Source organism: Strix aluco, chromosome 7 (genome assembly GCF_031877795.1).
Source record: "Strix aluco isolate bStrAlu1 chromosome 7, bStrAlu1.hap1, whole genome shotgun sequence".
NCBI lineage: Eukaryota > Metazoa > Chordata > Aves > Strigiformes > Strigidae > Strix > Strix aluco.
In genome coordinates this window covers 26104939-26129845 of record NC_133937.1, presented here as the reverse complement: position 1 = coordinate 26129845, position 24907 = coordinate 26104939, and the positions used below count along the sequence as shown (strand labels likewise).

The window sequence follows — 24907 nt, the reverse complement described above, 5'->3', positions numbered from 1 at the left end:
ATGTAAACATTAAAAATTGCCACATTGAGTCAGGTAGCAAAGGCCAGCTCAGTGTCCCGACTTTGAAAGTGTCTAGAAATGGGAGCTCAGGTAACAGTATAAAAGCAGACAAGAATAAAATGATACTGCCCCAGAAAGAACCCTTTACTTCCAGCTGCATGCAGTTCAAGATGATATGTGAGGCAGATGTGGTATCTGTATGATCAGTAACCCACAATGGAATTTTCTTCCATTAATTTGTATAATCATTGCTTTAAATTCACATAACCCTCTAGGTACTCCACAGCTTAACTAAGTTTTGCACAAAGCAATATCTCTTTGGTTTGAGCTTATCTGATCTTCTGATGCACCCTTTTCTTGTAGATCCTCTTCATCTTCTCTATGACATTTAATATTTTTTACAAACTCTTGTACATTCTCTGCCATCTCTCTTCCAGCCTGAAGACTTGTCATGTATATAAATGTTCTTCATAACACATCTGGTTCCATACCTTCAGTCATTCTTGCTGCCCCTCTCTGAAACTTTCCTAGTTCTGCTACACCTTTTCGAATTTTCTAAGCTCTGGATACACAGCAAATGAAAGGCTAGGTTAATTAATACAAAAACTTGCCTTGCCTTTAGGAATCAATTCCAATAGAAGATAATACACTATTTACTGAAGGACAGTAGTTAAGTTGAGAAGCAAATTAAAAAAAAAAAAAAAGATATTATAACTGTGTAAGAGAGAAGCTCCATTTTAGACCCAGAGACTTGAATGATTTTAAACACCACAACTAACAGTGCATATTAAATATTTCATCTAGAGTGGTACAGCAGCATAAACAGTAAAAAAAAAAAAAAGAAAATAAAACCAACAGCTTTACAACAGAGCCACTGTAATTTGCTGTGGCAACATTAGGTTATATGCAAATCCCAGTCTTAGTGTTGCAAAAGGATAGGGGGTCTTTTGTGCAGGGGCCGGGGGGCGGGGGGGGGGTAGTTGCACATGTAGTCGGGTCTCTGACTGATGAAGGGAGAATGAAGTAATATCCTAAAGACTGGGGCAAGTTTTATAATGAGAACTTAAAATAGCTTTTTCTTAAATTATTTACTGTTGGCCTCCTTCAGTAATTTTAGGCTGTTACCACAGTTCTGGTGCTGTTCAGCTTCTTGTGTTTCCATTTTGTAGGTTTTCAGAAGAAAAAAAAAAAAGTGTCTTGGGTATGGTCAGTGACTACAGAGAAGGAAAGCACACATGGTTCTTCCCTCCAAATCTGCCATGAAACTTCAGCAGCATAGAGAATATTGAACTGCAATAGTTTTGATTTTTCAGGTGAGACAAAAAACAAACATCCTGCCCACTCAGTGAACTTTATACTTTTCAACAGAAGCAGAAAGCCGAGCTCTACTACCCGGATAAATTCCTGTTTGAGTGGCAACTCTGGAAATCTGCCTCCATTGCTTCAGCTCAGATGTTCCTCATTCCTTGCCCTAGACTGTCGCATGGTGAACCTGTGCAAGGGTAGCACCATTCCTGTGTTTCAGCAGCACACCAAAGAAAACACACACAAAAAAAAAATCTGAGAATGTATCCTCTACAGTGTGTGATACTTCTATAAAGGAACATTTCTGGAAAAGGGGCAGTAAGATTATAAAATGGTGGTCAAAAGAAAAATCTTTCCTGAGGCTAGGAGAAAGCATGCTGTGCTAAACAATTTAATAATTAAATTGAAGAAGAAAATACCATTGTAATTAACATACAAAGAACCAGCATGGCCTAGCTAATCTCATCATGAAGAGATCGAATAAAGTAGCATGCGTTTTATGGAGCAATTTAATCTGGCAAGCAATTAATCCTAAGAGCACTAAGTCAAACAAATAGATTTCCCTTTAAGGAGATCACATTCATCATCTGTAATGTATTCTAAGCTGCAATTTGTTAGCCAGCCCCTGAATTTTACAGAAGACACTTACTGTCTTCCTTTAGTGGAGAAGTGATCCCTGACTGACAGGAGGGAGTGGCATCAGTCTTTTTGAACCAGCCAGCCTATTAACACTAATAGGTTCTGAATCACCGATGCAGGAAGCAAATAACTTAAAAAAAAAAAAAAAAAAAGCAGCTACAAGTTTTTACAAGCCTTATACTTTAGAAAACACTACAGTGGTATTTACCAAACTATTTGAATCATGTCCTAATCCACTGACCAACCTGATCCGGCCCATCTCCGTAATGCCCTAGAGCTGATAACATCACTGATGGGAGTGGGGGCAATTTAAAAAAAAAAGAAATATCAACCCTTGCTCATTGAGAACCTCAGCAGGCATCTCTTATCTGGGCTCCTCCTGGTGCAATTCTGGCTCTCATTCTCAGCTACAAGATAATCCTTCCCTGATTAGTTTTAAATGGAATTAGATCAGTTTAGATTGCATCGTTCTAACTGATCACAAGACTGCTCCAGACTCTCAGTGCTTTTAATGTTAGAAATCCTTTCACTTCCAACTTCTATTTATTCATGATGCTCTACCCCAGTTTTGTCTGGGATAGAGTTAAATTTCTTCCTAGTAGCTGGTATAGTGTTGTGTTTTGGATTTAGTATGGGAATAACGTTGATAACACAGATGTTTTAGTTGTTGCTATGTAACTTATACTAAGTCAAGGACTTTTCAACTTCTTGTGCCCTGCCAGCCAGAAGGCTTGAGGGGCACAAGAAGTTGGGAGGGGACACAGGCAGGACAGCTGACCCAAACTGGCCAAAAGGTATTCTATATCATATGCTATCATGTTCAGTATATAAACTGAGGGGAAAGCTGGCTGGGGACCACTGCTCGGGAACTGGCTGGGCATCGGTCGGCAAGTGGTGGACAACTGCATTGTGTGTCACTTGTTTTGTATATTCTAACTCTTTTATTATTATCATTGTTTTCTTTCTTTTCTGTCCTATTAAACCATCTTTATTTCAACACACAAGTTTTACTTTTTTCCCCCAATTCTCTCCCCTATTCTGCTGGGGGAAGGGGAGTGAGTGAGCGGCTGTGTGGTGCTTAGTTGCTGGCTGGGGTTAAACCAGGACATACTCCCTGTCCGTTTGTTCACATTAGAAACTGCCCTTTAGCTTCAAAAGCTGTTCTACATCATTTCTGTTTCCCACTACATTAGTAACCACTAGTTTTCACTTTGCTGGATTGGACAAAGCACATGCCAAGTGTCCTTCGGAAGGAAATCATGATTCTTGTTGCTTGTGTCTGCACCTGTCCCCACCCAAGTTTATCTTCCTAGGAGATGAATTTGAAGGCCTCCTCTCTTCCTAGGAAAGGCTTTCTGTTGAGTATTTTTGTGTCTTACTGTGTAGAGAGCATTACTGTTCTTCTGCTTGAGTGCACAGTTTGGATCATGAAGATTAGCAGGCTGAAAGCAATCAAAGCTCACATCCTCTAGGTGTCCTTGGACCCAAACTGATTCCCCTCCAAACACAGCAAATGGTTTAAAAAAATAATAAAGTGTTATCAGACAGAAAAAAGGACCCTAAGAACCATTCTGTGCATTGAAGTCTTAACAGGGATCAGTAAACTTTACCAAAATAAAGTGACAACATTTCACTTCATCTAGAAACCACACAAAATTCACTCAAGTGAGGCTATGGGCCATGTGTGAAAAAAGCTTGCTAGCAACATACAGCTTCTGCCAGTGCTTTCCTGCCCCACTGTCACTCCAAATCAGTTCAAAAGACAGATTTCTTCAGAGTAATGACAATATGAGAACTATGCCTGGCTGCTTTCTGTCCTCTTCCATCCTGATAATTTCCCTTATGCTCCACTCAGATTGAAGGCATGAATGTAAAGTAGCCCCATGCCAAATCAAAGTTAAATAAATAGTCCTGGAGATAAAGTGCAATGAAGGAAAAAAAAAATAATCCATGAGTTATGTTCCAGGCCAACTTCAGTTAATATCATCTCATTCCAAAAATAGCTAAAACAAAACTCATATTAAACCCATTATGACAAAATACTGCTTTACTGCACTGTCAAAAAAAGCATGGGGAAAAACTTATGAAAGCAAAATTAATCAAAATACAAATTTTGGTACTCCAGATGAAAAGAAAAAAAAACTACAGCAAGAAGATGGCTACACTTGAGAAGAACTCCTGATGGCTAAGCCTTTAAACTCCTCTGACCTGAACCTAAGTGCACAGTATTGTTTCCTGATGCCTTCCTGCTACATAACATCACACTTAGAATTAGACCGATACCACATTAAAATGACAGCAAGTGCAGGCACAATTCATTTAACAATTAATCTACCCTAGCTATCATTTTCACTTGTCATTAACTGCCTCTTAAATGCCCTCAATCTCATATAACCATAGACTCTTCCTTTAAACGTACACACGGGGGAATATGCCATTATAGGCATTATTCAAAGAAGCGCTTTCTGTCCCCATCATCAACCACAGCATTAATCATACTGAGAATAGTTTCTTCTCACAAATGACTGAGTTGCATAGTTGGATCTCATCAGCAGGATCCAATTTACTGATAAGTTCACAGGCAGCAGACAATACTGGGCATCTGCAGCAACACATACTGTGAGTCCTCTAGTTTTTACCCTTTACTGATCTTTCACAGAAAGAAAATAGATGCAAAGCACCACAAGCTCCCACTGATTTAAATAAGTGCTCTAACTCAGCATCTTTAGCAGTTAGACCCAGAGTTAACATATATAGCACAGCACACTCAAAGAAAACAAGCTTTTTTGCTTCTTTTACCATTTGACCATGCAGTGAAGAGACTGCTCTCTAAAATCAAATCGGTTAGGTTGGAAAGGACCTTTGGAGGTTATGTAGTCCTAACTGGCCTTATGCTGAGTATAAAGTTGGCCAGTTTGCTCACAGCTGTGTTCAGGCAAGATTTGAATAACTCCAAGGATGGAGATTTCACAACCTCCCTGAGCAATCTGTTCCAGTACTGGATCAACCATGCTGAAAAGAATTTGGGAAGAAACTTCCTTACTGCAATCTGACTTATTTTATTTCCCAGTCAAACTTAAGATTGTGGAGCAGTCTTGTTTTGTGGCTCTTCATTTCTGACAGAATTTTATGCTGAGAGTGGAAGTCACCAAACAAGGAAGAAAAATAGGTGTTACCCAGTGAGAATTGCACAGTCTGCTCCTCCAACAAGGCTCAAAATACCACACATGGGCTAGCCTCAAAGCAACCACAGCTTTCAAAGGCTAATGAACAAAGGAATCAAGAACAACATATGGCAGACCTATCACTTTCTGAGTTTAGAAGGGAATGTCTGCCTCAGACAAGCTCATCTCAAATGTCCATAAAAAGTTAATGTCAAGCTCAGATTCCAAAGCAGTGTTGCAAAATTATGAGGACATTAAATAATCATAAAAAAAGTATAAGTAAAAGCAATTGGCCTTTGTTCACATACACTGCCCTGCCTAAGAGGCTCCCTGTTAAGCCTTTTCAGACACCTCATGAAGGACATTATATATATCATATTCACGCCCCTCTGTCAGCAGCAAGAGATTTACATTAATTAACACAACACACAACATTCTGGAAGAAGGATCCAGTTTAAAATTCCTCATCCAAAGTGTGGGCAACATCACAAGTTTGTTTAGAATAAAAGGCGATTTCTCCTGCCCTCAAAGCTCTTACCAGCTTCATTTTCTACAGTGGATAGGAGCATTTTTTCACAGTACCCAAAGCCATCATTGAAATTCAGTGTTCTAAAGTTTGGAATCATCTCTCCCTTGGCCACAAAGGCTGCATTACTTCCTATCCCACACGGACTCAAAAACTTTCCATAATCCAACTAATGAGAAGAAAAATGTCACTGTAATTAACACACAAAGTGATGACCTAATTAATCACTAAAGCAGCAATATGAAAAAAGCTTTTGGGCTTTCAAAGTCTTCTAGCAAGGTCAGGCAAAAGGATTGCCAGGGAGCTTTTAAGGTCATTCCACTTTCGGCCACCCTCAAAATAAGACACATTTGAAACCATGTTTTTATATCCCATCAAAGAGGAGTCCACTGCAGTGGGATGTCTTCAATGCATCAGTGATCTCCTACTCAAAACTTCCTTCCGAGTAGCATCCAAGTTCTCACTTTCTGGGCTCATGGCAGTATTGTCTCATGACCAGTACCCAAACTGAAACTTTAGGCAGTGGTTATGTTGATATTTCTCTTAATGGCAAGAACAGTTTGCAAAAACTACCCTGCACTATACCAGTACAAACAAGAGAACGTGCCAAGAGCCCTGCAAAGAGTCACATCAGTGAACTGATGACAGCGGACACAAACACTTTGCAACACTATAGCCTAAAACTGGTGTAAGAGGTCAGTGCTGCTAGAGAGACTGTCCTGTTGTCCCTAACACTGAGCTGCTTGTACACACACCCTCTACAGGGCTGACAACCACTCACGTATCTGTTTGCAATGAACCAGGCTCGAGATCAGACCCAGGCTAAAACACATTGTTTTGTTCTTTTTTTTTCCTGCCTAGACAGTTTTATCCTGGGTCAGGACCCCCGTCTCCTCCTTTACATGCAGCTGCATGACGCAGGCTGCTCGCCCAAAAGAGATGGCAGGAATGAGTGGCAGGTGAATCCTCCTGCTCAGCACCACTGTCAGTTTATACCTGTTCCAAGTGATGGCAGAAGCACAGGCTGAGGAAGCACACTGAGGCAGTTTTGCCAGAGTAACATCCTTCAGCTAAACCCTTATCAGCGTGAGATATCAGAATCCGATACCCATCACAGATGAATTCTTCATGAGATCACTGTTACCTTAATCTGGTTGGCTTTGATTGCCGAGAAGCAGCCAAGCACATGGGCATTTCTGACTGCCGAACCTTCACAGTTAGCATCCCTCCAGACAGGCAACAGAAATCTGACCTCAAAGCTAAGGGAGAAATTGATACTTCAGAAGCATTGCACCATCATTTTCTGAATTACTCTTCTAGCTACGAGACTTAGAAAAAAATGTAAAGACTAAAAAAAGGTAGTAACAAAAAGTTGCATTCTGGTATTCCCAAACAGCTAATTTAATTCAGACCACCTGAAGCTCAGATGTATCTTATGGTCCCTATCTGGACACACAGATATTAGAGCCTAAAGTATTTTCACATTTTGGAAGGGGGGGGGGGGAGGGAAATCACAACTCACTCGAGCTCCCTTTTTTTCCTCCAGGCAGTATTTTACTTTCACCTTAGTCTTGTCTACACCAGCTGGTATTTACTGATGGCTGTGAAGCTAGTGCCCATGCTGGTAGGGTGAGACAACCTTCTCTGCCTTCAGTGGGAAGAGCTCCTTAAAAACAAGCATCTTAACTTTGAAAGCTAGGATACGTGTTTCTTTTAATGAACAAAGTCTTACAAACAAGATGCCCTCCTCTCACAGTTCCCTGGGAACTGAGCTCCAGATTCTGGTGCAATCTTCAAACGGACTGCAGTTCTGCAGTCATGCTAACAATGTATTATCCTTGCTTTTAGTTCAAGATAAGGTAGGTACTTCATTACCTTAATGAGCAGATGTACTTAATGAGCAGGTACTTTGTCAATTTAGTCCTAAAGGAAGAATTAAGAGAATAGGGCATTTACATTTCTAGAGCAAAACCAAATGTTAGGCCCCCCACTAGTATAAGATAATAAGAAATAAATGTTACTGGATTTTGAAAAGCTTTTTTTTTTTAAGTACACGTCCCACAGCCCAGACTTTCAGAGGGAATAATAATTCTGGCTGCTGCTGTGAGCAACAGATTTCTTTTAAACAGAAAGAGCAAACCAGCATTATACTACATCATTTTTCAAGGGATAAAGGTGTTATTTAAGCTCACAATGATTTTTACATTGTTTGGGTTATGAAGAAAGCCACTTAATGTTCTCTCTGCATTAAAGCAAATCTTGAAAGCTAGATTTCAGACCAGTGGAGATCAGAGTCCCTTATATTTACTTAAAGAATAAGAACAGCATGGGCAAAGTTTCGACAAGCTATAAACTGCTGGTTCAAACTGTGCTTCAATCATGCTCCGGTAGGGCCAGTTCTTGGGGCCAAGAGAATCTGTTTGCAGAGGGTATTCATGTCTTGCTTCTTGGCTGCATTAGAACTACCGACAAAGATGTCGACTGTAAGGTTGAAATCTACCAATTAGGAACTGAACTCATGCCAGCCACAGTATCAGAGAAATAATTAAGATTGGTTGCATTGTTTCATCCTGTTTACGAGAACATTCAAAGCAAGAAATCAGCAGACCTTTTTGGATTTTGTGCTGCAACAAAAACCCTGAGATGTTTACAAGACTGCATCCTAGCTTTGCAGCACTGCTTTAATGTATTACTCAGCTCATACATAACTTGCCTGTGCCCAGCAAGGGGATTCAAGACCAAAATATCTGCAAACAAGTCAGAAAAATAACTTCTGACCAGTAAATATTATGTCCACCTGTGAAATAAACCAAAACCATTCCCAATGCTAACATATATTTTCCACCATTTTTATGTTTCTACAGAGAAAGGTATTTGGCAAGAAAAACAAGAAAGAATTTGCCTGGTGCCACACTTCTTCAGATGAAGCAGTGCGAAGTCACTCACATAAATCAAACAGGAGACCACAATTGCACTAAGAAGTCTCTTTCACTTTTCTTCTCTGCTGACTGTTCTCCCAAAGCTCCAGACTCTCAATTCACTAGCACAAAAGCAAAAAATGTGCCAAGCATTAGATTCCCAAAGCTGAATACACAGCTTTCATGAAAAGTTTGATAGCAACTTAACTAACTCCATTTTATAATCCCACAATCTGTGCCTGTGAATCCAATAAATGAGATCTGCAGACACAAATTCTCCTGTTCACAGGACAGTTGCATTTGATACAGCGTAGATGAAACCTGGGTTGCAACACTTCAGTAATGGCTGTAACATTTCCCAGCAAACCTTGCTAAATAGCCTACAGATCCTGGCTGACCTTCCAAAACATTCAAAACTCAAGGAAGAAATGTTTCCAAGAAAATGACCAGGAAGACAAAAGTTCACAAGTGGGTAAAGTGCAGTGAGATGTTGATCTTATGAGAATCACATGAACTAAGATACTTGCTGAATTTGGGAATAGACTGCCAAACAGCAGCTGTGCTGCAGAAGAGTTTCCTTTCTGCCCAGCAAACAGTCCTCCCTTGAACAGATGCCTCACCTCTACAGCAATCCTCACAGAACAGCTGAAATACAGAAGCGAATTTGCAAATTCCCTCTTAAAAGGCCAACCTGTTGACTTCATGACATGAGGAAAGGAGGTGGAAGTGGCTGATACAATTGCAGACACTGGAAAGAAGCTAAGAAAGCTAGTTAAGCAAGGCTGCCATCCTGGGAATAAACCATTTCCACTTCAAGTTCATCCCCACCCCAATCCAAAAAGCATTGCTTACTATGAGGATGAAATTTTAGAGAGAAAGTGATCCCTGCAGCATGGCTTTTAAGCGCACTGAAGAAAGCAAGTTGTGGTACAGCATCTCAGATAGAAGCATTTCTCTGCCATACAAACAGCTTTGCTCAAAATCAACATCAATTCTAGAAACCTTAAGTCAGCACAAAAAAAAAATCCAAACAAATTAATCCTCCCAAAAACCCACAGAAAAAAAAAAAATCATTAAAGAGAAAACAGGCTTGACATTGTCAGAGTCCATTTCGGTCACTGCTGTCTGGGAGGGAAAGTTACTGGCAGAAAGAAGGAAGATGACCTGGGATGCACCTGACTTGCTGAACCACGCTGCTGTGTTAGTGGAACTGGTCCATACAATGCCACTCAACTAACAGATTTGCTCTCTGGATTTGGGCCAGTGGCAGAGACAACATTTAATTAAGCCGCTGCATGAATGAGAAAGAACGAAGGAAAATTATAGCAGAATGAAATTGGCTACAGCTCTGTAAGAGAAGCACACCAAGATGAATCAGCTAGTAAATAAAGAGCAATAACTGAAAACTAACACCGCTGTCTCAAGAAGAAATCAGTTAAAGACATTAAATGCTGAAGTTACACGACTAGCCAAGAACCCTGGATGTTAATAAAAATACTGGAAGCATGGGTAAAGTGCCATGAAAAGATGAAACAATGCACCCTGAGATAGGAGTGCTTTTTTCTTTCTTTTTTGATTCTTCCATTAAGATGTTGCTGGTCACAATGGCTTGGAAGTGAGATCTTTCCCTTTCAATCCACCTGCCGCCTCTGTTCAGGTGCCAGCTAATGCCAGAATCTGTTTGTGTCAAAATCTGTTGCTCCTAGCAAATGAGCTTTCCCTACCAGAATACTGCAAGGTCAAGTGGAAAACAAGCAGTACTTGCAGATGAACTCTGAGTAACCAAGCTCTGTTATAACCACCGTGGTATTTCAGGAACTGTTCTGCTGTGCCAGAGTCTCTATGTAACAAGAAAAGCATGCAACAAGAAACACATGAAATGACAAGAAGGGTCTACTAACTTTGCTCCTTCAGTGAGGAGTGAAGTGATTACAGGTCACAAGAAAAGATCTAGAACCAAGCCAGAATCCTCAACTAGAATCCACTTTCAATTTTTTAGCATCATAATTTTTTCAGGCTACCACCTGAAAACTGTGATGAACTAATTCTTCGAATAGCTTATGTGCATAAAGCTTGGAAGTTTTCTTACAGCATTTTAGTAATAATTTGATCCTTCATCTTGGCAAAATTATGTTAGATTTTAAAATACCAATAAAATACATTTATTAGTTTCTCTTTGAGTTTTGTTGCTTTTTTTATAAAAAAATAAACGTTGGCTATCTTGTACTAGCCTGTGATCTCAGCTCAGACTAATTAGCAGCGAGAGGATGTCAAAGGTCATTACCATTAAACACACCTCAGTGAACAATTCAATGGACTTGTTATTCCACCAGCAGTAGCCCCCACAAGCAGGTTTAAGAATGGATAGGGAACGAACCCCAGATCAGGCACCAGGCTAACCTGCACGCCTCAGCACCCTCTGCTGCTCAGCGCTGGCCAGCCCCAGCCAAGCAGTTCTGCACCCTCCATCAGTCCCAGGGTTATGTATGCACCCAGTGCAACACTGCTGCTGGCAGCTGCTGCTGAAAGGAGTAACACCTGAGCATCCTTAACCAATACTCATGGTTCCTCTCAGAGAAGTTGGAAACAAGCAAGTGGCTTTTTCAGCTTTGAAATTATAACTTTAGACCATTGTATAAGGCAAGATGATTGTGTATTTTATATATAAATATACATATATATTTGTAAGTATATGCATGTGTGTGAATATGTATATGTATTTATATATACACAGATATCTGATATACATATATGGATACACACATTCATATATGTGCATATACATATAATATACATACAGATATCCATATTTTATATATATGCACGTACATTTATTTTATTAAACAGGCTTTAAGCTTGCCCTCCCTTTTTCATTCTCTTACTCATGTTGGCAAGAAAGGGGGGAGTGTGTGTGCGTGTCCATTATGGCTGTACAGAGAGGGAGATAGAGGAAAGTGTGTGTGTATAGAGAGATATATATATATATCTCTGTATTTTTTTACACAGTCTCAGCTGACTGTAATCTATAAGCCTCCACTCCATACAGAAGTACTTATCTATCAGCAGGTCCCCTTTCATGTATCCTGCATAAATGATACAGCCATCCATTACAACATGACTAGGTCAGCAGCATTCAGCTATTCTCTCTCCATGAACAGATGCTAAATTCCTTGCTGTAAAGCCGAACAATGGTGAAGGTACTACGTGGACTGCTTGCAGTCACCCACTTTCTAACAAATATCTGAATGGAACCTCCTCCTCTGTCAAGGTTTTCAGTAAGTGCAGTTCTATGGAGTGCTGGTAATTTAACATGAGTTATAGCTGCAGAGCAGGGATGCCAGGTATTCTGTGACAAACAAGCACAGCCCAATTTGGCCGCCTTCACCTGAGTAAAATTGTAAATGTTCCTTCAGAGTGCTCCTGCCCAGACTGGCAGCAAGCATAACCATTTTATACACCTCCATGTGATGCTTTAAGGACTTCTCCCAAATCCCCAATCTCTCCTTTACAACCCCAAAAGCAGCCTTCAGAGAAGCAGCACCTCCTGTACAAAGAAAGAATATCACACAGGGTGTCTCATGTGGAACAAAAGTAGCTGCAAGACGGAAGAGTGAATGAAAGCACCCAAGCGAGGATTACAGCATATGCTACAACAGAACATAAAACACACTTAAAAAAAAAAAAAATTCTATCACCTATTTCCATACTACAAACTTACTTTCTGTTTGTTAAAAGTGTTACAGTGAGAAAAATAAAATTACTTTTAAAATGATGATGGGGCTGAATTTCAGACAGTGGGGAGATTCAGTCTATTAATCATTGAGTTAATCTATTTATTCACCTTGAAAAATCCTGATCAGGAGAAAGTCTATTAAAAGAATACAGGGATTCAGCTGCCACCTTCCTCACCGAGGAAGCAATCAGAAGATGCCCCTTTGAACCCTGTGTTAATAAAATTCTCATTAAATGCAAACCTGCACAATGTTATCTTAAAGAGGCTCATTAGCTTAAAAAAAATTAGTTGTCTCAAAATGTGCTTATTTCCTCATAGGTGAGAAGGTGAGTTTTCAAACCACTAACTGCTGCAGCTTCTTATTTCAACCCTATCAGTGCTGCAGCTATATCTTGCAGTCCATCATGTCTCAATTATTTATGTAAACCACAGAGACAAATCCACAGACAAAAGTTATAATCACTATTATGGGATAGCACATCAATGGGGATCACTCATTCCAGTATGGCATTTAAGACTTCAGCCAGATAAGGCTATTATTATTCTGTCTTCTTCAAATTTTCATTTTCTTTAGGTTGGACAGAAGTTCTGAATCATCCGTAAAAAGGAGAGGTATGGAGAAAAGGTAGGAATAGCCTGCCTGTCTCTCAATACTCAAAGAGAACATTCTTTTCACTAGAATAAGGACTAGAAAAAATAGATAATCAGCAACAACAAAACTCAATCAGACTGCCTAGTGGAGAATAGGATCCAACTAAAAAGTACAGTTAATACCATAATAGGATACACAAAGTGGGATCTCTCTCTGCAGCTGAGTTTAAACAAGAACGTGTCAAAGATTCTCTAGGTATTACTCCTCCTGACTCTGTATTAATCAGATGACCTCGCCAATCCAATTTGTGGGGTACAAGCAGGACTGTTTAATGTGTCTCCCCAGAGCTACTCCTGTAACACAAATGCATTGCAGCCTTGGAAAATTGTAAACAACTCAGCCGTCCTCTCCTGGCAGAAATACACGTAAGATTGTACACTACAATTTAACACACTTGTTAAAGCCCACTGCATGCATGCCCACACAGATGTTTTTACATGTGTAATCTTTCCCACCAAAAGCCTTAGATAAGGAAATGTCAACTCTTATTTATTTATTTTTAAATAGCTGTTGTAATGAGATGAAGATATAAACCAAAGCGTGACTTTGCACTGCACTGTTACAGCAAAAAGCAGGTAATCGTTGCTCATAAAAACTTTCCAGAGTAACAGAACAAGCTGAGGAAAAAAATCCTATGTGAGGTGGATTTCTCTAAACTCCTTGCCTTCATGGCAAAGGCATCCAAATACAGAACAGTATGCTAAAGACATTCTAAGGGGAAGCCAACGTGGCATAAAAAAAAACAGACAATGAGGAGCTAAGTCCAGTTCAAACCAGCACATCCTTATCACTGCATAAAATAATTACATCTTATGATAATATTGTCACTCATTAACATACTGTGCTTCTGTAATAAAGCCATCAGCCTGACAGCCCTAAATGGTTCATTCTTCTCAAGCATCCTCTCTCCCTTTTCTCTTTGGCGATTTGGGCTTGCAACATCTCCATGACTCTGCAACACAGAGCCACAAGTGTGTGTGCACAAGGCTCCAGTTTGCACTCCTGATCCAACACCAGAAGAAAACATGTGGCCCTGGTATTACATCCTCCTACAGACACTGCCGCAGAAGTGGGACAGCCAACGGACCAAGACAAAATGGTCCTTCCGAACAAAATGCAGAAAACTTCAGACCTTGGAAGGGTTGACATGTTCCTCGAAGAATTATCCTCTTGCCCTCCTGCTGCATGATCTGCAACTAAATCCAGTCTTTAGGACAAAATGGAGTATTACATTATCACAGGCCCTTCACTTCATCCATTTTCCCTGTATGGAGATGAGTCTTTTGGAACTTTCTAAAGTATGTTCTTGCACAAAAAAAAAAAAAAAAAAAAAAGGAGGCATCTAGTCCTAGTCACCACTTTGAAACATCACACTATCAATCACCTTCACAAAAGCACAGGATCTTTGGATTTCTCCAGCTTCCAACAACTATCTGATCTGAAATACATTCAGTTAAAGAACCCTTCAAATGTAATATTTTTTTCATGAGAAGAAAACAAACTGGTAGATGAAATACCTGAAACACACCCCCCTTTTTTTTGAGAGAGAGAGAGAGAGAGAGAGAGAAGAAATGGGATAAATCAAACAGACTAACTTCTCTGAATTCTAATCTCTCTCCAGGCCTTGAATCATCTCTAATTTAGACCTTTTCACCAAATGAAAAGCAGTCATTCGTGAAAACTTCTAAGGCTAGTGGAAGACCACATGAAATCTCAACATACGTGAGCAGTTGGGTGGAGCAGGGGAAAGCTACCAAAAGCCTAGAAGAGAAACATATTAGAGGCTTCACTGGTTCCAGACAGCACCATGCACTGAACATGTCTGACACAGGCTGTCCAGGGAGGGGTACCATGGTGCCAGTTTTTTGGTTGTATCTTGTCTCAGTTGCAATCTTTACAAAAGCAGCTGTTAAGCCAAAGGAAGTGAGCCAATGCAAAATCTTGGTTGCACAAACCAGAGGTGAGCACAAACCCTCTGTGACCACTTGCTTTTTTTATCTCTTCCCAGTTTAGATTTCTCTCCCTGGGTATACAGAGAATTCCCAGGGCAGACACTTTGTGTCACATTAAATGACATTAATTTGCCAACAGCTATCTGTTCTGCTGCTTCACTCCGAGTGCATTATCTGCCCACAAGTGTTCATTTATGTCTGTTTACAAAAAATAAAAATAAGAATAGTAGCAAAATAAATCTTCTGGAACCATATGTGATGTTATTAAGCTTACAGACTTACTAAGGGAACATTTAAGGTGGTTTATAGACACATAAGATGTATAATGACTTCAAAGATGCCCTCAGAGAGTTTGTCCTACACAATCTCTTTTGTAGTGAGGAAAATGACAAGTACTAGCAATGTAGCAGTACTGAACTACTTGGTGTTGCATAGACACCAAGTGTCTGGGGTGACCAGGGAAGTGATAGACAGATGTTTTTCAGTATAAATACTTATATCTTTTATGGTTTGCTTACAAGCCAGAGATGAAGAGTAATTTTTCTCTCACAACATTACTCCATTTTCCAATCAATCATATCCATGAGCCTCTTGCCCAATAACCATCTTGGTCAGTACTAGCTGCTTCAAAAGCCAGAAAAAGAAATTAACTGTTGTCGTGAAGGAATGCAGCACAAAAGTACCCCTAGATATTCCTTAGCCTTACAAGTTCAGCATAACTTCTGCCCTTGAACAGAAGGAAGAGGTTTAAGAGAATACTGAAATGTCCTTAAATAATCAGTTTTAAACACACACAAAAATCTTGCAGTGTTAAAAGAGGCCTTGAATCTGCTTATTACAGCTGGCTTATAGTCCCCTTCATAGCTTCAAAGAATTGCAATAGAATCACGCAACAGAAATCCATTAGGTACACAATTGCTCTGCCAGCACAGCATTGTTCCCTACTGTATAACTTCTCCCAAGAATGCTGTGAGGATTAATTCATTACAGCTTGTGCCATGCTTTGAAAGCACTCAGTCTACGGAAGAGCCAAGAGAATTATTAGAGAGAGGACAATCAAACCCTGGTGATCTTCTCTTTATCCCAGTGGGCCCTGTTTAGAGCAGCAGTTTAGCCCAACAAAGAGAACAAATTCAATACAACAAATGTGGAAGTGTCATGATAAGAATGCAGCCACACAGGACACAAGAATCTTTAAAATGGTTATTAACTTCTACTCCTTACCTAATATTGACTAATGCATGGGTCACCTTGCTTGCAGGCTCTTTCCATTGACCAGCATTGGTAGACAGCCTTAGAACTGAAAGGAAAAGACAGTTAACAGTGCTGGCACAAAACTGGCAATTTTCTAATCCAAAATGTCAAAAAAAGTCTGCTTTAGTGAGATGGCAGTCTGGGAACCACATCAAAACAAAGGTCATCTTTGAGACAACCTGTGATCCAGGGCAGAAGTTCCCTTGAAAGCCCATCTAAGAAATGTGAGGAACACAGAGAGGTGAGCAGAACAAAATAATGGCTGGGAGACAGGATGCAGAGGGGACAGAAGAGCCTACGTCCTCCTTTCATCACCACATACTAAAGTTCATTTCCCCCAGAAACAGGGCAGCATCCCAGGTCTATGATACCCTTTATTCCACACACTGCTGTTCTCCTCCAGCTCCTATTTATGCAAGGTTCCATCAGAGTTGAACTATATCCTGCAATTTAAACCCACCCTAGGAGTGATGGATTCTTTACCTCCCTGTCTATCTGGGATTGCAGAGAGGAATTACACACCAGGCTAGGGAAAAATGCTCCCTGGAGGAACAAGGGTGTTGTGCTGTTGCACAGATGGTCTCTGACAGACTTGGAAGCAGATCTGAAAACATTCCGCAACAGGAAGAAATTCTAGGGAATCCAATTCTTTTCAGCCAGCGTACCAAAAATATTTATTTAGGTCAGAATCTGTAGTGTTTCTGTGGTGGCAGTTACCTGCACATCTCTCGGTAAGTACCAAAACAATAAGAGATCCTGTAGCAAACGTTTGGGTTAATTTCAATATTTCCTGAACAGAAGGGAATTTTTTATGAATTTGTATATACAGGGATTTCTGGAGGTTACATTCCACAAGAAAGGTTCACCCTCAACTCCAAAGTAAAGGAACAGCACATCACCCGAATTTAGGATCATCTAGAAACACGGATGCTACAAGTGAATCCATAAGCACAGTGGCTGCATACTCATGCCCATTATTGCATGAGAGAAGCTTTCAGTCCTGCAGATCTGGATAAAGTTCAGATTCAGGACAAGAAAAATAAATAAAACCCAAGACAACTAGATTCCACCTCCACTCCTAACGTAGAAAATTTCAACTACGTTAACAGGAGAGCTAAAGGACAGAGTAGCTTTCTCATCTGTGCTAACAAATGTCCAGAGGCTAGGGGACAGAAGGGTGACTGTAGTCCCAACGAGGTGGACTGACAAGCAAAGTGAAGCTGTCAGGACACCCAGTTAAACTGTGGCTTTCATCAACTTGAGACAGTGTTACCTTCTCACTTCCTAGTGTCATTTGCAAAAAAAAAAAAAAAAAAGATGTCAGCTCTGAGTAACATTATTTTGTCAAACAGTAGGTACTGTAGCTGAATATCTGAAGTAATGTATTCAGAGAAGGTTTCCATTCAGGCATCTACATTAATTCAAAGGGGTTTGCTCTGTGTAGCAGGATAGAAAACATTCATGTGACAAATTAATTGTTTCAACAGGTCAGATGTGCCTATTGCAGCCCAACTGAGTAAGTATTTGTGTGTGTTATTCTTCCATTCCACTTTCTTTCAGCTTCCACTGGGGATGGTTTTGAAAAATTACGGGCTAGTAAAAGCACCTCATCTTACTAGCTGCAATTCCTGGGAGTAGGAAATGGGTTAGAAAAAAATCTTATGTGCTCAAAGGGCACAAAAATGGCGAAGCGATCCCTTATATAATGGATGAAAACTGTAGGAAGTTTGTACAAAAGGGCAGTTCATTTTTGCTTGCAGTTGCAGGGAGTATTCAGCTACATTTATTTAGGTGAGGATGGTTCTCTCCCATGTCAGAAGAGTGCTGTGGCTAACTGTCTGTCTCTCACTGCCCTTTAATTCCCCTCATATGCTTATATTAACTCCTGTTCTTCATTGGGTGATCAAGCTGAGAAGGGAGCAGGGAGTGAAGGGAAGAAAGGTCCTTCTACAACAAAGCAAACAAAGAACACAGCTATATTCTTTTCTTCACAGCTTGAAGCATGCAGGCACTACACCAGTGCTGCTGCAGCTACCCTTGACTGCATGCTCCTGTGTATACACTGCCTGATTATGCCTCCATGCATTCCTTGCTCTCCTTTGTTCCTCTTTTCCCTGCTGGGTGTCACTTGGTGGCATTCCAGCATGCCTCTCTCTCTCTGAAGGATGGCAGCTTCTCCCCGTTTCGCTAGTAGGCACATTCTAGTCCAGTGATTCGCTTGTCATTGCAAGCAGGTTTGTGAGGGCTGTTTCCTTGGTTTGTTTTGGCAATGAGGGTAGATGATGTGATTTGTCTAGCACAGCAAGCTTCTTGTTATAAGTTTCTCAAATTCTTTTCCAAATTCTTGTTTGCATTGAGCTCTGTGCTGGCTGGTTCTGCAGCATGTACCTGCCTTCTGCCTCAAAACTGTTGAACAGATGCAAACGACACAAAGATGCATGAAATACACATACCTGGTTGGGCCAACAAATTTATATTTCCAACCACGGTAAGTGGCTGCTAGAGAGGCAATAGGTCTGTTCCTATTTCTTTCTGACTAAAATAAAATTATCCCTTTATCAAGTTTATCTCTCTCTCAATTCTTAATTTACCAAACATATCCTAGTACACAAAACATGATCACTCACCAAGACACCCATCAGTAGCAGGTGGACAGAAACTGACACAAACATCCCTCCAGCACCACCCTCATTTCCAGTCAACAGTAGTCCTGACCAGTCAGGAGGTACTCACCCATAGAATAAAGGTTGTCAAAATTCTGATGCATACGAATGATTTCATAATACAGCTCATCATAGCTGCTGGGAGTGGGGAGAAAGGTGTCTCCGTAAGTGATGAACATGTTGAACAGGTTCACAACCTATACAAGGAAGTGAAAAGAAGTTACAATAGGAATATTTACACAAAATCCATTCTGCAACAGAAACAATACAAACTATGTCCAAAACCTTCAAAGAAATAGCTCTCAATTGCATTACACAGTATTACATTACTTAATTGCTTTATCTATTATTTTCCTCATAGTACAGAAGAGACAGACAAGAAACTTAAATACTATCCTATCTGGGGGCCAGGAAAACAGGTTTCTATTATTTTGTATTTAAAGGGCCACAGAACAAGAAAAAAACATTACCAAACCTGGAAAATTAAACTAAGCCTTTCCTCATACAGACTTGTTTATTTCAACTCTACAGTGAGTTCAAGCACCGCCCTTTTCAAACATGTAGCAAAACCAACCACAATGATATTCCTCTGCTTTGTGGCCTTGCTCTGGTATCTCCTTACCAGGCCAGAAATCCTGGATTCTTTCCTAAGATTCATTCAATATTAAGTTGTTTGAAATAAGAGGATTTGCTTTGTCTGGACTCACCATAAGAGCAAGGGTGAAGATGTTGTGCTTGGCCAGCAACACAGTCTCATTAGACATAAGGAACTTCAACAAGTTGATCAAAGCTAGGAGAAAATAATACATATTTTTAAAATAAAATTAAAAGCAAAGCCATTCTCAGCAAGTCACTTAAATACAGATGCATTTTCATTATCTAGTGTAAACTAACCTAAATGTCAGCTGCTCACCTCTCAGAAATACATCCATTTTCATGTGGGATTTGTCGGTTTCTTTTTTCATGGCTAAAATACTGTCCTGGACAGGTAAGTGACAGCTATTTTACTGTTCCACATTTATTCTCCTTCACTGACTTCCCAATCAAATCTGCTTAGGCTCAAGGTAAGTCTCTTGTTAGCTTAGTTGGTTCAGGGGAGATTTTTCTATCTGCCAGATCATGAAGTGAGCTTTGGGCTTGGAGAATCCAACTATCTCATTTCTGCTTCCTACATCACCAACATGATGTATGCATAGTCAGCCCCAAACTGTCACTCTTGTTGATACATGCAGTTTAAAAAGAAGTAACAAAAAAACCCACAGCATAGCTTTTCTGTAGCTCTATGTCAACGCTGCTGCAATGGTACAAGGAAGGACAGAGTACTTTATTGTGTCAATTATCTAGGGTTGTTGCGGTAAAGACTACGGATCTTGTTCACACTTGTCTTAAAAAAAACAATAAAAGCTCCTGCTGTAGCCACCCCAAATCAGTTAGTGATAGTGGGAATTAACAGAAAGGTTGGCTAGAAGAGCTTTAATCAAACAGACTTCACAACAAACAATAGTATTCCATAAACTTGAATAAACTGAAGTTCTTTATCTTGTTTTTTCCTAGTTCTTGAAAATTTCAAAAAATAAAGCTATTTTCTTCTGCATTATAGCTGCTCAGGACTGAAAGCTGATGTCTGCCTGGAACAAATGCTATGAAGTCAACAGATTTCAAGACTTAAAACATCTGAATTAGATGACCTGCAAAGTCAAGCTGAAATGCTATACAGACTTTTTAAAAAAGGTTCTTAATTACCTACTAATTGGTAACTGCATCTAACAGAGTAATACCAGTCATTACTCCAATTTCTTATAGGTACAACTAGAATCTGTCAATCTGTTCTTCCCCCCACCATTACATAAGTGTTACACACTACCCAGCAACCTGCAAGAAAACCAACTCCAGTCTGGGAGAAACCCATAGCAAATACAGAACAGGCCATTCATCGTAGCCCAAAGGTACAGGCTATGAAAGAGGAGGAGATTAAGCACAGAGAACAGGAATGAGGTGAGGGCAAATTTAGATATATCCTCCGCTCCCTTCAGGATTACAAAGTATTCACAAAAGGTAAAACCAGAACACCTACAGTAAAATGATAGACGTGAAGAGACTGGTAAGATCTGGAATTAAACAAAATTGTCAGATTTTGAATACAGTCCTGCAACCACTACCTTCCAATACTAGAAGTTCACCAGGAGTATCAAAAGTTTACATAGGCCCCCAAAAGGGAAGCCTACAGTCCTAGTGTGGGTATTTACTCATCGCTGACAGAAGCTACTTCAGTTTAATCTACCAGCTGGTGGCTTGATGCTGAACTGTAAACCAGAATGAACAAAGTTCTCTGCAAACTCCAGACACGCAAGTGATTCATCTTTCAGAGCTATTCCAGGATTTAACAATTCGCAGTAGCATCTCTCCCATCCATGACAGCAGCCCACCTCATGAAGCAGATATATTAATACATTTTCAGTCCAGCCTCAGAACTCCCCATAACATCATCACCTCATCATCAGACTGAAACTCCTGGGACCAAAAGCAGAGCCTGGATTCCACAATAATCCAGCTCTGGAAATACTCCTGTCAGATATTTTTCTGTAAAACAGCCGTTTCAAAACAAAGAAGTAGCAGGTACAGATGGGCTCTCCAACGGAGCAGAGATCCAGCTAAAAACAGGTTGCCAAGGTAACCAAGCCTCCACAGCAAAAAAGTAGAGTCTCCCGCAGTCAGTGCCTTGGACTGAAGACAGCTGCCCTGTGTGTCACAGCAGCTTATTGGCCATGTCTCTAAGTTATAAGCATGGTTTTACCTCTTCCCTGGCCACATAAGTGAACACAACCACAACTGGTGACCAGCCGCTGCTGTTCAACTACTAGCAGTTGGGGCTTCTGAAAGCCAAGTAGCAGAGCTCTGGATTTCCTGTAACAAGTGGTGCAAAGGCTCTTGTTCATCCCATTGTCTCTCACTCTTCCACCAGGGCCCTGCTGAAAGGCCCTTGCTGGTGGGTGATTGCACAGCACGACAAGAAACCACTGAAGAACCAAACACAGTGAACGTGAAAGCCGCCCGTGATGGGGAGACATTTTTAAGAGAACGAGTCCAACCATCATTTGCCTAGAGCACGAGCACTCACCAACTGCCAGGGACAAGTACCCTACCACTGCCCACTGCGGTATGTCTCAGATACCACCCTGAAGCACTTGCACTGCTCTATATTGGTGACAACACTTGAAGGAGAACTGTTGCTCTGTTCTAGCCCAACAATAGCTCCTACATTTGTTCCAGTCATTGTGATGAATTTGCTCATGCTTAATTTTTCTGTTCCAGTTAGAAAGAAGACAAGAGATTACCGCTGCTTGAAATCAGTCTTTATACCTGAATTGCACTGCATCATAGCTTACTCACAGCCGACCTATGACTTAAATTCCTTCCCTAAGAACTAGGAAGGAGAAGGACGTGCTTCACATGAAGAAATTCAGTGCTGGGCCCAGAGCTGGTCAGAAACGCTAATTCACCAGGTTTACAGTCACTGTGTGCACGGCACAGACAAATTTATCCAACTGTTTGGAAACCACACATTCCGAAAGAAGTTGCAGTGCTCCTAATTAGGATATACACTACACTGATGCTCAAAGAGCAACCTATCTTTTTCCACACCAGCACATTCTGCACCAGCCTCTGTTCAAGTGGCTCTAAGAAACAGGAACACTGTGGAAAACAAACCCTTAAATCTATGGCTACCTCTGTCTCTCTAGTTTTCTTGCAAAGCAGACCCTGTACTGAAAATGAGGACAGCTATGCCCTGGAGTTTTCAGGATTAACAACTTTTAGATCCAGCTTCATATGCACAGTGCCCTTCAGTGACAATTACACACACTGAATAAACCTTCAGAGCAAAGGTCCAACTGGCTGAACGCCCCTCTGCCCCTGAGCTCCAATGGGGCACTGCTGCTACTTCTCCTGAGCAAACTGAAGCCAAACCAAATGTGTCACTTTTTCCCTGCTGCAATCAACTGTTCACCTCTCATATCCCATCTGCAGGCTGCCCTCTCACACTAGCCAGGAAATTATCCATGTTTTTTCCCAATGGAGGAGCAGTTCAATCTCTCAGCTGCACAGGCAGACAGAATTGTGGCTATTGCTTGGGCTCAGCCACATTATCCCAATTTGTGCTCCAGGATTTAACAGTGATGGATGGTTTGGGCATGAGATCTATTTTAACATTAACTGGAAAACAGCACCATTTTTGCAACAGCCTCTAGAGCTTTTTTTTTTTTCTGAAGATACCTGTCTTTGGCATCACTTACCAGGACACAATACATCCACTACAGTGAGTCTTGAAACACCTATAATTTCACGATACAATAGTGTCACTAAAACTTCTTTAGCAACAAAAGCAGAAGGCTGTAACTAAACTCAACTAGCAGCCATTGGTATTTGCGTGCAAGCTCCTCATTTTGTGACCTGAGCTGAGTGCACTGGCTGTGCTTCTTAAACCGAGAACACAGCCTTGAACACCTACATTTACAGCCTTAAAACCAAGTAGAAAAGCATGTTGAGTGGACACTTAAATCGGACATGAAGCCATATGATTGGCTGTATGTGAAAGTGGTGTAAGGCATACAGGCTGGTTTTTAGGCAATTTTCTCTCCCAAGGATTATTACAGCCAAAGGATGAAAAGTGACGTCACCAGCTTTTACAGATACCCACACTGCTTTTTAAACTGAAATGACTGCAGTGAAAGAGGCTCTTAGCTCCTCTGCCGCACAGCTGCTTTTGAGGACAGACACTTGCCCTTATCAGCTCTCGTGGCCAGTCTGTTTGCTGAGGAGCAACAGTACTCCTGCTCAGTTATTTGCAGCCCTTCTTCAAGCCAATCCTCTGTAAGAAGACTGTGGGCAGCCAGCATCTCTTCTTCTCTTCTACCAGGAAGGATGTAATTCCTGTTACAGATGCCCTTCACTCCCTCTTTCCTCTCTTCCTCCTCCCATAGCAGACTCACCTTCTCTCCCAGTAAGCCTCGTTTCAAACAGAAGTATATTCAGCCCCAGCACATCTGGGATTCACACAAAGTTTTGTTCTATTTAGTGCCTCAGTGTTCACTGTTTGGATCACATGTAATGCAACAGGAGCGTGGAGGTAGGTTAAGTAGAGAAAACGGAAAAAAAAAGTAGTAGTACCATCCCCTGGGCAAGTCAGAATGTAGCACAGGCTCTGCCAAGAGCATCAGAAGGCTTTGATGCGTTATTGCACAACAGAGCAGAAGAGAACAGCCCTGAGACACACATCAATGAGAGCTTGGATGGGTTGAGCACAGTATGGAGGCCTCTGTCATCGCATCTGCTGCACTTACAGGTCAAAAATCTTCTAATGGTGCATATAATGGCCCTCAACAAAGGAGCAAGTGAGAAAGAGATGTGAGAGCTCCTCAGCTGCAGTATAACATCAATTAACAGGATCCTGTACACTACTAAAAATCCTCCAGTTTTCTACCCTCCACCTCTCAGGGCACACTGGGAAGAACAGTGATTTTCCTATTCCCTCTGGAAGTTACCATTGTACCAAGAGTATATTCAGTGTTCTCCTTTCAGTGTTTCAAATCACAGCCCCCTTAAGAGGATTCCCACCCACATGTCACTACAGAGCAGCTGATAATGACATCTGGGCAACACTTCTATGCTGCAGCAAAATCCTCTGCCTATGAGTGCTTCAGCAGCACAGTAACCACTCTGGACCTCTTATAGCCAGCCTGTTCACACATACATACTCTCAAGGCAAGGTCCATACCACTCATTGTAGCACATGGTAAACCTGATCTGGTAAGGATTAGTGCACTAGACTGGAACTGAGAAGAAACTGGATTCAACTCCTCAGGAATCAGCACTCTGGTCTTTTTGTGCTTCAATTTCTCCAACATAAATGAGAAAAACGCACCATTCTGTTTGCAACAGCACTGGAAGCATAAATAGAGCAACAGCCCTGGCTGTACCCAGTCAGACCAAAGGCCCTCAGTATTCTGTCTCTAACCGGTCAACATCAAATGCCTGTTGAAAAGTAAGAAGCCAAACAACACTTTCTCATAACGCTCTTCAGATTTCAAAATTCATCATCATTC

General features: G+C 40.9%; 1 protein-coding gene across 18 annotated transcripts in view; it reads right to left on the bottom strand.

The window, feature by feature from the left end:
• ARMH3 (armadillo like helical domain containing 3) overlaps positions 1–24907 on the bottom strand; it is a 132109-nt gene that overhangs the window by 55867 nt on the left and 51335 nt on the right. For all 18 annotated transcript variants that reach the window (XR_012624013.1, XR_012624014.1, XM_074831109.1 and 15 more), the window contains 3 exons: positions 19514–19596; positions 18877–19003; positions 16114–16189 (listed from right to left, as the gene is read on the bottom strand). Coding sequence is in view for 16 of the 18 variants with exons in the window: in XM_074831109.1 (XP_074687210.1) it covers positions 16114–16189; positions 18877–19003; positions 19514–19596 (286 nt within the window). In the remaining 2 variants the exon portion in view is untranslated. The remainder of the gene's footprint in view (positions 1–16113; positions 16190–18876; positions 19004–19513; positions 19597–24907) is intronic.